This window comes from Hakea prostrata, chromosome 5 (assembly GCF_041222555.1).
Source record: "Hakea prostrata isolate BN-2017 chromosome 5, UWA_Hpros_2, whole genome shotgun sequence".
In the NCBI taxonomy this organism is placed as follows: domain Eukaryota; kingdom Viridiplantae; phylum Streptophyta; class Magnoliopsida; order Proteales; family Proteaceae; genus Hakea; species Hakea prostrata.
In genome coordinates, this window is record NC_142604.1 from 11,370,255 (window position 1) to 11,385,239 (window position 14,985).

Here is a 14,985-nt window from a genome sequence, read left to right on the forward strand (position 1 = left end):
TTATCCAACTTCCAAGTATCTAAATGTCATTTGGCCAACTACATGAGGAAGTAATCAGAGGATTAAAAAAGATTTAAAAGTTCTAAAATTACAAAAATATTTGGAAACTTAATTTTTAAGGGTGTCCATGACAAATTCCCTTTGGCATCTAAATTTTTATTTTTTTTGGGGTATGAAAAGGCCTTCCCATGTACAACTCTAGAATAACTGTATTCTCTTATATGACCCACATATGCAATTGTAATGTTTAAGCAAAGCTGTCAACATTTGACAAGAAAATAAAACAAGAACCTTCTTTGGGCCCCTCAACGCATTTCCCCACTCACTGACTTTACACACCCTGACCCAGGGAAAATGCCAAGTGCTGACTGTTGACTATTGACTACTGCTGAGAGATCAAAGAGAGATACCTCTTTTAATTGTATTTGGAACTCTGCTGGGTAATGAACAGATTCAAATGCTACAAGGGTTTCCATTTCTCTTTGTCTTGAGCCAAATAATAACAATCATAATATATTAATTTCTCACATCCATTTAATGGGATTCAACAATGAATGATCTACACTTAGATACTGTAGTTTGCTAATACAATATCTAATATATTTGATTAATCAAATTGGGGTTCTCAAATCTCTTTTAGTCAAGATGAGAGCCAATGTTAAATGGAGCTACAGATACACCCACTGAACACAACAAGAAATAAATAATCTGGGAAATCAGTCTAAATCACTATTTTCCTTGAGGAAACTAATGAACATCACTATTGAATATTCACCCACAAGAGTCAATGAAGATGGCACAAATTTTCCACTGGAATGTGATTTGCAGACCAATAGCACAGCACAGCACACGGACCCACACCAAATAGTAGAAACACAGTAACAAGGAACTGAGTATCTTAATATGGGAGTAAGGTTACCTCTGCATCCTAATATTTATGTGTTTCCACCCTTCATGCGGCTCTGGGCTTCTTTTTACTCTTGGTCAAGACAAAGTCATCATCTGAGTCATCTCTCGAGGCATCACTCTCATCGTCCCTATTCTTGCGCTTGTTGGACTTCTTTGACCCGGTTGTGGTCACCATTTTCGACTCCACCACTAACTTCTTCTTTGCTGATGAGGCTGGAGATGTTGAGGCATTTGCCTTTTTAACTGTGACAGTAGTCACAGTTTTCTTTGCTGGGGCAGTTGCTTTCACTGGAGACCTCAGCTTCTGCTCCTGGTTCCTCTTTAGTTTCTTCTCATAAACTTTCTTTGCCTCCTGCTGAGGTAGAAGCCCACTCTCCATCATCCTGTCATCAAATCATCACATGTTTTAGACTGACATTGGTCGATAACCAATAAGTGCAACTGAATTTAACCCAATGAAATACCAAAATTGAGTTTGAACTTGAAGAGATTTGATCTGCTGAGGCTCAAAAAGAACATTACTAAGAGTGATCAACTGACTAGATTTGACCTATCTGGTTGTGTCACCAGATTGTGGGGTCAAACAATGTAAGTAACAGGTCCACCCACATTTTCCAGTTCAAACTCTCAAGTCATATCCCAACAGGTAAGAAAACCATTCTACGGGTTCCAAAGGCAACAAAGGAGGAAAGACTCATGAATGTCATTGGTCAATATGTCAAGATCAATTTTTGCAGGCATCATCATGCTATGTAAAACCACTACTTAGTCCATCAAGTCCATGCAACAGCAATAGAAAATATTGTCCCTGGACTACAAATCTACTTGGACCGTAAGCTGCACCATGGACTTGATGATAAGATTCCTCGAAGCAAGCACCACACATTTGCAAGTACGCAGAAAAAGCATGAAAAAAAATTTAGGCAGAGAGAGATTCTTGAAAGATATGGTTTCTGGGAGGCATTTCATCCGGAGAATATATAGACCATGGACAAGTTGCAAAATACAAAACAAATGTCACATGTATATTTGCAGAAGTTGAGAATTATGCTTTATACCACCAAATCAGTAGAGAGATTTGGCTCAAAAACCTACAAGCCCCAAAATATGACTTAAAAGAATGAACAGATATATCTGGAAAATTCACACACAACCCAAAGGAAAATGGAGAAACTAATGTGATACTTGAAGGAAAACCTCAAATACAGCAACCTCTTTAACACCTCAAAACTTCCAATAGAACTTGGGAAGTTGTAAAAATACACATTAAAACTACCTTTGTGTTTGCGGAAGTGGAGAATTCTCCAATTGTAACCTTCGAGAGTCAGTCAAACGAGACTTGGCTCACCGCCTACCAAAATGTAAAAAATGAAGTTGACTTAGGTGCACAGATTCATCTATAGAATTCACCGCACTATGAACAACACAATCCTACAATCGAGACAATTGGCTGAGTCCTGTGAAACCATTCCATGGAAGTTCATTGATCTCTTCTTTTTATAAAGCAAATAGACCTCGATTCTTGAATAATCCATGTGGAAAGTTGGAGACACCATAATGCTCTTGAAGGAAACCTCAAAAACGACCTCTTTGCCACCTCAACACTTCCTTAATGCTGAGAAGATATCGGAGGACAATTGTTGCATTGCTAATGAAGAACAATGGAAAAGCAGCACAACTGGGCATGACAAACAACAGAAAGCCGGACTTTAATGCCATTAGTTAACTGGATAGTAGTTGAAACCCAGAGTCTCCCAAGGCTCGAACCATCACTACAAAGACATAATTCCACTTTGTTCCAGCAAAAATTGCAACATATATCCAACTCTAGCTGATGGATTCTACCCAAGTGATCATATTATCTGATCTGCCCTGTATGGTTTGATGTATACAGCTCTGGCATCCTACAGGCCAAAACATATTTTTAAGCCAAGACTTCAACAATAGAATTCAGTCTTCTGATCCAAAAGACCAATTGTCCATCAGTTGATGAAACAAATGGGATTTACTCGCAAAATCATTCATTCATGTAAAATGAGAAGTACTAGCTTGTATAATTTATCCCTCTCCACAGACCATTACTTGAGAATGTTTCTGGAACATTAGACTTTTAACCAAAGAATCCTAATTTAACCCTTTTTCCCCAAAAACCCAACCTATCCATTCCATACAGGTTGGTTCTTTTAAAGATCTTGCAAGAACTGGCCTTCACTCAATTGATGCTACATCAGGAAGAATCCAACTGATGATGTAAGACATGACTGAGATGATTTATGAAATCTGACAAGTGATGTATCTAGAGGAGACCTGATCTATCCAACAGTAGTAACAGTGGTAGGAGCAGTAATGCAATTGCCCTCATCTATGCAACAGCCATAATAGTTTTGTAGGAGTAGTGCATTCAGAAGTTCCTCAGTGAATCATGCAAGGAGATACACATTTTCCATGTACAAATCAAAAACAAAATAATGCAAGTGGTTTCGATGTCTAGCTCTATTAAAAGGCATCAGGAAATAAGGTAATAAGTCAAATAGGGCTCTGGATGCCTTGGTTAGGTTTCAAACAGGTTGAGGTTATGGGATAGGATGGGGTTTCAAATATGGAACAACACCAAAATTAGAACAGTAAGATTCTTCAATAAAAGAATTGACATGGGTGATATGGAATGAAATCGTTGAATTAAGGATCTAAGGCCTATAGGTGTAAAAGTGGGCTGAAACTTAAGAGGGAATCTAGGTAATGATGTACAGATATAATCCTCCAAGTTTGGAGATGTACTAATGGTAAATTAGGCTAAATCTACAGTATTGACTTTAGGGAGTAGAAAATTCAAGAAGTGGCTGGTATTTAGTGCTAGGCAAGTGAGAATTGACTAGAGTTTGGATCAAGTGTAACTTAGGCATGGGGATATGTCTATGAAAGGAGGTTTGATTTGGGTGGTTGACTATGGATTTTCAGGGTTATTGATTATGCGTTGAAACGGGAAAAATGAAAAATAAAAAAGGCGCATGGGGTGACTTTCTCTTGAATTGTGCAAGAAATGGAATGATAATCAAAGGTTGACCTCTCAACCGTGGCACGAACTTGGATATTACATACCAAGCATGGAAAGAAATATTGCGCTGAAACATGGCAATATTTTGCCGGTTCGGTAGGTATCAAAATAAAAACAGGGCTGAAATGATATTTGCAATATATCAGCTAAATATTGCTGATATCTCGATTTCTTGAACTTCGGCAAATTCTCAACGAAAAATATTTCCAATTCTATCTCAATGATTTAGACCTCAGAAGGCAATGTGCCAAATGTGGTTAGGGAGGAGAAATCTACATGGAATCATTTCTGGAAATAATTCAAATTAGGAAGACATTTTGTAGCGGAATCTTCAAGATCAATGGGCAATCTTACCAATTATATCCCAATGATCTAAGCCTCAAAAGACAACATGTCAAATGTGGTTAGGGAAGAGAATATGCATGGAAGAATTTATGGAAACAATTCAAATTACGAAGGAATTTTGTAGTGGAATCTTCAAGGTCAACAAACAATCTTTCCAATTATGTCCCAATGATTTAGGCCTCAAAAGGTAATGTGTCATATGTGTCTAGTAAGGAGAATTTGCATGGACAAATTTATAGGAAATAATTCAAATTTGCCAAGTGTCAAGTCTCAATGTGTTTACTGGCATCAAATTAGGCTAGACACCAAATTTGGGCCCAAAATGACCTAAAATACCCCTCGAAAGGGGGGTCAAAATCTGACCAGACCTCAGCAAATTTCGCCGGTTCGCTAGTTTTGGCAGGTGGTAAACCACCGAAATTCGCCAAAAGTTTGCACCTTGATACCAAGAACCTTAAAAGTCCAAGGATCCCAGGCCTTTGGATCTTACTCGCCAAAGAAATAGTCAAATCTATTCCTGGTCAGATAATTCTCACAGAGGAAACACGGCAGCTGAAGCAAATGACAAATATTCAATCATTGTACTCTTCTCAAACAATGGGGGCTTCTATGCAGTTTTACATTTGATTTCTCATTGGACTAGAGTAAAATAACGACTGAAACAATGACTTAAATGCCTATTGGACGTGGGACTTCTAAGTTATAACTAGGACAGGACTGGAACAACTTAAACACTGACTAGGCCTCTTAAATCAAGGAGGCTGAAGTAAGAACTGACATAATTAATAAAAGACTGAAGATACTAAAAGGACATTTCTGCCCGATGTAACAATCAAAAGGAATTACTATATATCCACTGCCTAACCGAAATTACTAATGGACTAAAAGGACATTTCTGCTGCTAATTGAAACGAATTACAATAAATTCACTGCCTAAAATAAGTGATGGACTGAAAAATTAAGCATATAAAGTGGAAAACTAAGCACATAAAGTCGCTAATGACTTGAAATGCGGCAGCAAGCCTGGGGGCTTCACCTGGGCTTCTACATGAGCTCCAATCTGGTGCTGGATCTGCATCAACCTGCCTAGGCAACTCTAGTTGTCAAGGTCCCTGGAAGCCAAAGTGGTCCTGGATGATGCCTTGACAACCGCAGATAAAATTCAGAAGCAGACTATCATGTTATAACTTCAAACCAGATAACAGAACAGTACACTAAAGAAGATAACAGAATAGCAACTAACAGGACAAAAAGAGTTCTAAAGATGCACAGGAAATAAAAAAATAGATAAACAGGCATAACTGACCTTATCCGATAGAAGAAAAAGGGATACATGTTCAGAAATCACCATATATAACCCTAGAAACATCATTGGAAAAACCTACTGAATCATAACAGTGGGGAGGTCCAAGTCACCAGAGAACCAAAAAACACAACCAAATTTCAACAACCAGATGGTAGAGATGTTATGGTTCTTACAGGAATAATAAGACTCAAGAAACAGAACCAAGATATGACTGGGAACACCACTCCGGTCAGCTAGCCTAAAAAGAATCCTAAGCATACTCAACTGAAAAAGAAAAGAAACCACTATGGTGTTCCATGACTTAGTAACATACCATGAATTTGAGAGCATATACACTCTCAAGCATCAACCCAAGAGTGTCACTCTGGCCCACAAGCTTAAGAATGAAAAGGGAGATCAACTCAGCTCAAGTTTTTCCAGCAGGAGGATGCCACTCAAAGGCAAGAGAAGGGAATGAATCAGTCGCAGAAAGTGTTGAATGGGAAAGACTTCGTGAACTGAGACAAAGCACAAGGATATGCAGGAAGGATTCACCAAGCTAAGGCAACGCTAAACAATCATTTGATTCACATGACGGTGTAGACTGCAGAGTAGCAACCAGTTGAACTACTTCCAATGCCTATGCTGGTGGGCTCCAATTTTCCCAAGTGGAGAACATAGAAAGAGCCCCCTTTGCCATCAATAAAGTGTCAAGTTGTCAACGCAAGAGGTAGATTTGAAAGCTTAACCAAATAGAAGCTAATAAAGCTTCATGTGGGGCTCATCTGGGACCATATAAAAGTCCTATTAACACCATAATTAAAGAAAGCCACTCACTTCACAAGGATCTTTAGATTCTAAACCATAGAGGTGAAGATTTGAAAAAGTGCATTAATAGGGTTCAGTAACAGAAAATGCATTACGGCCACCAAAACAGAACAAATTTAATTGACATTCACAAGAAGAATTTGATCCTCGGCCATAAAGAAAGTGTAGACCAAGAAGGCGAAGAATCCAAAGAGGTTGTAGCACAAGTCTGCACACCAATTGAACTTAGCTCGTGAAATTGTAAGAACTACAGCCTCTTCTCCCAAAATTTTGAGCTGTCTAGTAAAAGCTACAACAATGTACATCAAAACACACCACCACCCCCAGGCCCACACACATACAAGGGGTTGTGCATCTAGCATTGTCATGTGGCACCAAGAAGCACAACACAAACCCCTAGCACATTCCAAGCATCACACACCCAACTTCCTCACTTTGTTGCAATGCTAAAACTGCTCACTCAAGAAGCTCAAGCTGCTAACTAAGGCTACAATAACTTATACCAACAACAAAAACAACAATCACATGTATACAGCATATTAAAAAAAAGTGTAAATAGCTAGGATATTCCAACAATACAATAACAAACACGAACCGAAGTTCATAGATATCCTCTATTAGATGGCCTAGAAAAGGTATGAGAATCCCTCAATTCTAGAGACCCACAAAAGAGACTCCAGGAATTTAAAAAGCAAGTTAAGGCATGAAACTTTGTTTCTTTCGACTCTTTCGTGATACAGAACGGGAAAATACTTTCTAAATGAAACCCATGTCCAGAATTCTAACATAAACACCTCAAAGCTTAATATTGACAAACCTTAGTTATTTCCTAAAAGCAGCAGTGGGGCAAACATAAGATTCTAACACTCTTCCCCACTGACCACAATCCATCTAGGACCATAAAGCACAAACATGCCTAACTAACATGTTGACTAATCCTATAATCCAAAGCCAGGGACTCACAACGTTGTAATACAGCAAGTCAACCAATAACTTATGAACTCGACTCCATATCCTAAACTTACATAGATAATCAAATAATTCAGCAACGTTAGACAAGAAAAACATCAGGCTAGACAGGAAGTGCTAAGTGTAAAGAGGCGCATTTAGAAGGATACCATTACCCATCGGTGCATGCTGATAGAAATGAGGCCGATAAGGTGCGCAGTATTTTGATTCATCGCATTAGGTTTAGAAATTCCTAACTAAATGGAGGTTCCTTCAGAGTTTGAAACGTCAAGGCTATAACTCTGAAGCTTGAAACTAGACTTTAGGCAAAATCCAAACATTGACATGATTTAAAGGGAGGGTATAAAGCATGCCCTGGCTGGTAGTTCTGCCTGAAAAGCATGTCAGGTACGAACAAGGAACCCACCCATGACTCGATTTGGATAGTATGCTACAATTTATCATATAGAAAACACGAAGGAACAAAACTGTCTCACCAGAAAGCTGCCATTTCACTCCTGGGAAGTTGTTGATACAGACTTTCGTAGAATATTCTTAAAGGGTCTCTCTGTGGATCCAAATGCAACAAAGACATTAATAAAACTCCACAACAAACGAAGGTATGTCAATAGTTAGTTATATAGCAGAAAACCGAAAGATTAAAGCATTATACTTCCTCAGGAGGTTCGCGCTTCTGACCAGGCAAATCAAACACCTTCCTCTCCTTCTTCTTATTTTTCTGTTCAGCTGCTGCTGCGGCCTTCCTCTTATCCTCTTCCATCTTTTTCTTCTTCTTTTTCTTCTCAATCAAGACCAAGAGAAATCATGGGGGGGGGGGGGGGGGGAAGCACACCAAACCACATAAGAATCAAACTTTAACTTAATGAAAATGAGAATCAACAGGAAACTTTCGAAAGGGGGAAAAAACCTTATCAACTTTAGGCTCTTCTTTCTTTACTTTGCCTTGACTTACGCTGCCGTTCATTGATTTCTTTTTCTTCTCTGCAACAGAAGAACTCAAAGGCTTTTCATCCTCCCAATCCTCATCCTCCTCTTCCTTCTGCACAAACCCACAAAGGTTACAAAAGAAAAAAAAGTAAACTAACCCATTATTCAACCACTAGAACGTAACCCAGAAGGAAATTTTGAAAGACAAACCTTCAAGACCTTCTTCGAACTTCTCTTAACATCAGAGACATCGCCATCTTCACTGGGTTCTTCTTTCTTCACTTTGGCAACTTTAGGCCGAGATTCCGCACTGCCATTAACAGATTTCTTCCGATAAGTACTAAGACTTCTGTTGTCTTCTTCATCTTCAGCCTCCTCTTTCTTCAAAGGTTTGTCCCCTTGGACAGGCATTCTGAGCGGGAAGTATGAAACAGCTAAATAAAAATTTGTAGAAGTCTCTCAAGCCCAAATTTCAGTTGAAGGAAGGGGAGGTTGGACAGCAACGAGAAGGAGACAGTGATAAGGGTTTATGAAACCCCAGGCGAGGTTTCTCCGCCTCGACTCTGAAATCGACGAATCGCCAAAAACAATGAAACCATACTACCGGGTTCACTTCTTTGTTAAGAGTTCAAGACTCAAGATCGTCACTTTTTTTCTTCTCTCTGGCAAGGATCGTCGCTCGGCTGAGACGTTACCGTTAAGTCTTATCCTCTGAGTCGCCTCATTTCTTTAACTCGGACGAGTGGTCCGCCGAGTCCGGCTCGAGGGTAGAAGATATTAGATAACTCACGACATTTTAAAATTTTGAGCGTCTAGGTCTTTGGATGGGGTTTCACTTTCACCCCAAAAAAATTTTTAAAAAATCTTTGGATATGGTTGGGCAGATTAAAAAAAACAAAAAATTCTCTTTTCTTAGTTGATCGAATGGTATATATTTGCATGTTTTCACACTTGGATAACCGTCACTTAATTCCAATGTTTAATGTGCCGACGGTAGAGGTCAAATATCATCATGTTGACCAAAAGTGACACGAAACCACTAACTGAAACAATTTATACCATAAGTTAATGATATATCGCCAATATGTCACCAATGTCACCAATAAGTTGTTTATCTCTTATGTTTCTTGCATTTTAACCATGTTTTGTTCCGATATTCGATGTTTATGAAATTATGAGTACATCTTGTTTTATTATCGCTAACTATTACATTGTTTTATATCAATCAAGCAGGATTTGATGCAAATCCATGAGTTTTTCGGATTTCTAGTTTCGTCTATATACTGCCGGGCATGTGTCGATTAAGAACATTAGTTTATGTGATGTTTTGGGTCAGAATAATGTTCTTAGTGTATTTATTGGTCTCAAGTTAAGTTACACAATCAAATTTATACTAAAATGATCTAAAATGCCCCTCGAAACTAGGTGTCGAATTTTCATCTACACTTTTTCAATGCTGCCCAACATATCATGGTATATTATTGTATCGGTGATGTTGCCACCACCGACACCAGTAACATAAAAGAATTTTTCAAATCTTGCTCACTTCATCTTTTTACTGACCAAGAATATTAAAAAAAAATCATCAAAATCCCCTATGGAATCAAACAGCAAAAAATAAATAAAATTCCAACAGTGTGCCCCTGTGCAGTCCAAGAAAAGAAAAAAGAACGACCAACTAATCTGTGGCATTCTAAATCCTATATCTACGTAGGAACTAGGAATGTATTTGATGACGATGAAATAGCATCGAATCAGGTCTAATCTTGGTCGGGTATGGACTTTGGTTGGAGATGGGTTCAACCATGATCAGGTAGAGAGATCCGATCAGGGCTGGTTCGGAGCTCAAACAAGAAAGTAGCTCAAAATTGATCTCACAGGAGAGCATTTCTGTTTTTAAAAACCTCTTAAACCAGCATGTGAGCATTTAGGTAATTAAATAGACAGCAAAGGACATTTACTTAATTTTACTATCTATTTAATAACAGAATTTAACTTATAATTATTTATGTAGGGGATATGTAATTTATTTTAGAGATGGTTGATGATTTTCGACTACTTAGAGGGAGAATAAATTCACCTACCTTTGGTATTTGGATAATTTACTGTTCAAAAGCATTTGAGTAATAAAAATTTCAAATTTTTAAGACTTAAATAAGGACAAAGACATTTAAATAATTTTATAAAGCATTTAACAACAAAACTTAATTTGGGTAATTTGTAATTTTTCAAGTGAGTAGTATGTAATTTATAATATAATAGTGAATGGTCACTAATTTCACCATAATAATAAATACCCTATAAAAAAACTCTTTTGAAAGTAAGTAGCATGTAATTTGGGCTATAATATTGGGATTGAGCTTCAATGTTAATGCACAACATTGAGCTGCATGTGGTCTAGATTAATTATGGTGGTCAATCTCGACCACCCGTTTTGGTTTTGTTTTATTCTTTTATTTTTGAACTACACCACTAAAATGTAACCCAAAAAAAAAAACTAAAATTGGTAGTTGAGATTGAATCTTAACCACCACTTTACATCACGAGACGTGAATGGTTTGTATGTTAACTTATATGTTGCAAGGCTTCCTCTTGCTAATAATATTTTTTAGGTAAATATTTTCCTATTAATTAAGTGGAACTTATAATTGAACTAGAAATAAAAATAAATTAAAATTATCGGGTTGGTTCAGTATGGAAAGACTAATACTTTATAGTATAAGGTCAAAAGTTTAAATTAATTTTGTTGAAGCCAAGGGCAAATGTATATACAAGTATCTTCCTCATTTTCATCTATAAAGCTATACACTAGCCTCATGAAAATGTATAAATAGGTAATTTGATTTTATTTTTTGTATTATTTGCACTAACTAGTAGTAAATTTTTTTAAGCGCCAACACAAGATTTTCTATGTTGGTAGTTCACAGGAATAATGCTTGCATAGGTCGAACTAGAAAGTTCAAACATTTGCGTAACGGGGGACCCAAGAACACTACGACTACTTCCCTTATTTTTGTGCCGACACTAGGTAGGGGGAAGCTTTTTAGCCTTGCTCAATGGCCCTTGCATGGTTCTTTGATTTTCAAACAGTACTCCAGATCCTTTGTTTTCAATTATCTATTATCACGAAATGAGAATAGAAATTATTCCCATTAATTTAATTAACTATTTCCAGGTTTAAAATATCCCATGATATGATACGGTAATAGCCGATACGGATCCAAATTTGATACAAACGACACCATATATGTCAATACATTTCTTTATTGAATTACACTAAAATACATTGGTTGATATGATAAAATATTCGATATAAGACTATATGTCTCTTAAAATCATCTGACTGATATGATATTTGATATTGATATTTTAAATCATTGTCCATAATCTCTTCCCAAGCTAATAAACTAGTTGACCTCCTTCAATTCATTTGGATTTGTGCTCATTCTTTGAAATATCATATACATATCATTGGAGATATTATTTTCCTATCATACTGAAATTATATTATGACAGTACAAAACATTACAAAAATAATTTCACAAAAGTAAAAGGTTAGAGTTCAAATTCCCTTGGGTCCAGGGCGAAGCCCTACTTATATTAATTATATAAAAACTCTCCTAAGGATGTAGTCGATATACACATAACCTAATTCGGATGAACCTCATATCTTAAAAAAATAATAAAATAATAAAAATAAAAAAAAAAAGAATAAGTGGGTGGTTTAATAATAATAATAAATAATAAAAAAGAGAAGAATTTTTCGCGGCTTGAGATCCTTAGTATATGCTTGTGAGTTCACATTAAGATTTGCACTGGCACACATCCTAACATGAGTTTAAGAATATTTATCTTACTAATTAATATTCATTGGTAGGAGCCCATGTAGGGGTAGGGGTACTTTCATGTACATGTACATGTATATATTCACGTCAAAATAGAATCAATAATGGTGGATTTTACATGAGAGAAATCATCTCAGTGTTTAACATTCATTCGTGTACATCCGTGAAGATTAATTCATTGTATTTATTTAGGTTTTTCACCAATAGGGAGAAGAAAATTTTCAATCCATATAGTTAGATTCATAATATGTGTCCAATCTAAAAACAAAATCATATTCTTTTAAGAAAATTTTCAAAATGCAGCAATTCAGATTTTCACTCTCCTTCACTAATAAAGGATTTTGTTTTGAAAAAATTTCAGCCACCCTTTGAGTTATTCAGTTTATTAGATAGACCCTTATTACTAGTACTGTTAATCTCAATTAGATTCTACTTATCAATTTTCAATATTATCCCCACATCTTAAGTTTAAAAATACTATTCATGATGCATGTGTCCCAATCTTTGTGAGTATTTATGATTGGGAAATGAAGTAATTACAAACCGTAGAAGGAGAATAAAAAACGAGCCGAGCATGAGTTTTTCATTCTAGGTTATTGTTGTCTTTTTAAAATATTTAAGTTAATTACATCAACATTTAGCTGTGATTTCATAATGACAATGAGTGTCTTTGATATTTTTCTAATCTTATAGGGGATCTAGTTGATAAATTGGATAACTTAGGGGGTGATATTATTTTTAAGGATATTTCAAAATGTAGTATTGAAATATTTTTTTTGTTTTTATTTTTAAATTGAACACTTGTCATTAATCTAACCATGTAAATTGAAAATTTTTTATCTATGTCCATAGAGAACCCAAAGTCTAATGTCGGCGATCGAAAGTCAAAGCAGAAGATTTGAAGTAAATTAGAGGATGACCTCCAAGATATTAATAGGGCGTTGTATTCAAATATTCAATCTTATGTTTGATAGCACTATTTGTGGTATATATTTGAGAAAACATAAAGCTTTAAATGAGAGATGGACCATAAGCTCAATTATTGTATCCAATGCGCTTATTGCTCTTCACCTAACAATTCTTATCGAGTTTATTACAAAGGTGGCTGAGGCTTACAAGCCTCTGCAACACAAGATTCATCAAACCATAGATAATCAAATAATGCAATCACCATTAAATAGTTTTTAATCAAATACATGACTTCGATCATCATTTACATTAAAGTTTCAAATAAGGGCTCTTAAAAAGTAATAAACGAAGAGGAGATGATCGACGTTCAAAAATTCTTCAGATGAACCAACTATCATGGAAGGTAGACTGGTAAGAGATCATGATAAGCAAAACCACAATCAAGGCGGCGACACCCCAAGGCGAGCTGCCCTCCGCCGGGGACTGGTGGTGGTAGGTGGTCGTTCTCCGTTGATTTGAGAAGAGAAACCCATCTGGGCTCTCCATGGATGAAAGCCAACGGACAACGATCAACAGAAGTAAAGGTGTAAACATGAGAATCAAACTCATCTTCGTCTGTGTTGTCTCCATAACAGATTCGTAGGAAGAGTACCAAGAGATGCCCAAGAAGACAGAAACTAACCCTAATATTAGCAGAACCCTATATGGCAATGGATTTAGCGTGAAAACCTCCAAAACAGAGGAGATTTGACTTCTCCTTCCATAACCCATGAACCCTAATCTCTCATTTTCTCACTCTCTGCCTCTGATCTGTTCGTTTTTGTTAATTAGAACACCAAATTTTCGCTTAATCGTCTGCAGGTATTTATAAAGACGTAAGAAGGTATTCTAGAGGTAGAAGATACGAAAGCGAGGGAAAATGAAACGTTATGAGGAAAAGACAAGAATATCCTTACAGGCGTGATTTGTCGTTGTCCGTAGCGGTAGCGGTTCCTTACAGGCGTGGGTAGTGGGTACCGCGTGTCCAGGATCCGGATGTTGCGCGGTGGATTGATGAACGGCTACAATTGTCTTCTTCAATATGGCCCATTGGCCATTGATTTCGGGTCGGGTAATGGACCAAAATGAGAAAATTAGATCAAGTGAACAGAGGGACGTTAAGGCCTTGAGGGTAGAACTGTAAATGGATAGCTCGAAATTCGCCTACGATTTAGCATTTGTCTTCGGGGTGTCCGTATCATAGATTTTTTCTTACCATGAAAATATCCGTATTTATCCGTTCCCTAAGCAACCGAATTTGGATAATTGCTTATCGGATTGGATAATATCCCGATATAAATTTATCCGGATAGAGTAAAGTATTCAACATTTTTTTTTCTCTGAAAATGGATGATAATGGGGGAAACCATTAATCGATAATCGGAAATTATCCGGGTAGAGTAAAGTATTAAATACTTTTCTCTAGAAATAGGGTTTATAATTGGATACGGAAACCGGTAATCAGATAATTGGAAATTGGAAATCGAAAAAAATAAAAAAAATATAAAGTATAAAAAAAATGATAATCACCAATCAATAATCGGATAGTTTATCGGATCGGATATCCGATAAAGTCCGGACGCACGGAAGGCTGGGCCCACCAAAAAAGAACACAACAAAACGGACAACAAAAAAATATATAAACCCTTTTACATTTTAAAAAACCACGATTATCACATTTTAAGAAAAAACCCTCCGAAAAATACGGATTACCATCCGATACACCGAATCGATCCGGCTTAGCGGACGGATCGGATATTTTCCGTGAAATTTTCGGATACGGATCTTAAACGAATGCGAATTTGGAGGCGGATTCGGAGTTATCCAGTTCTGCTCCATCGGATTCAGATATTGGTGTCTCCAAGCCTAATCCA

At 36.8% G+C, this 14,985-nt stretch overlaps 2 protein-coding genes across 2 annotated transcripts; both read right to left on the reverse strand.

Moving 5' to 3' along the window:
- Positions 1 to 449: 449 nt before the first annotated feature.
- On the reverse strand, positions 450 to 8,991 carry LOC149015109 (uncharacterized). Its single transcript, XM_089155817.1, has 5 exons — positions 8,529 to 8,991; positions 8,299 to 8,430; positions 8,044 to 8,169; positions 7,868 to 7,938; positions 450 to 1,292 (listed from the first exon to the last, which is right to left on the reverse strand). Exons 1-5 carry the CDS (start codon positions 8,727 to 8,729, stop codon positions 953 to 955), a joined length of 870 nt encoding a protein of 289 aa, XP_089011943.1. The 5' UTR covers positions 8,730 to 8,991; the 3' UTR covers positions 450 to 952.
- A 4,369-nt stretch (positions 8,992 to 13,360) lies between these two features.
- On the reverse strand, positions 13,361 to 13,889 carry LOC149015110 (uncharacterized). Its single transcript, XM_089157510.1, has one exon. It carries the CDS (start codon positions 13,841 to 13,843, stop codon positions 13,451 to 13,453), a length of 393 nt encoding a protein of 130 aa, XP_089013636.1. The 5' UTR covers positions 13,844 to 13,889; the 3' UTR covers positions 13,361 to 13,450.
- Between the last annotated feature and the right edge of the window lie 1,096 nt (positions 13,890 to 14,985).

Excerpts from the sequence above, each read along its gene's own strand:
- LOC149015110 (XM_089157510.1), bottom strand. The coding sequence starts at position 13,843 with ATGGGTTATGGAAGGAGAAGTCAAATCTCCTCTGTTTTGGAGGTTTTC.
- LOC149015109 (XM_089155817.1), bottom strand. The coding sequence starts at position 8,729 with ATGCCTGTCCAAGGGGACAAACCTTTGAAGAAAGAGGAGGCTGAAGAT. Across the intron at positions 8,431-8,528 it reads GTTCGAAGAAGGTCTTGAAG|AAGGAAGAGGAGGATGAGGA; the intron begins GTTTGTCTTTCA and ends GGGTTTGTGCAG. Across the intron at positions 1,293-7,867 it reads AGTGAAATGGCAGCTTTCTG|GATGATGGAGAGTGGGCTTC; the intron begins GTGAGACAGTTT and ends ATTTGATGACAG.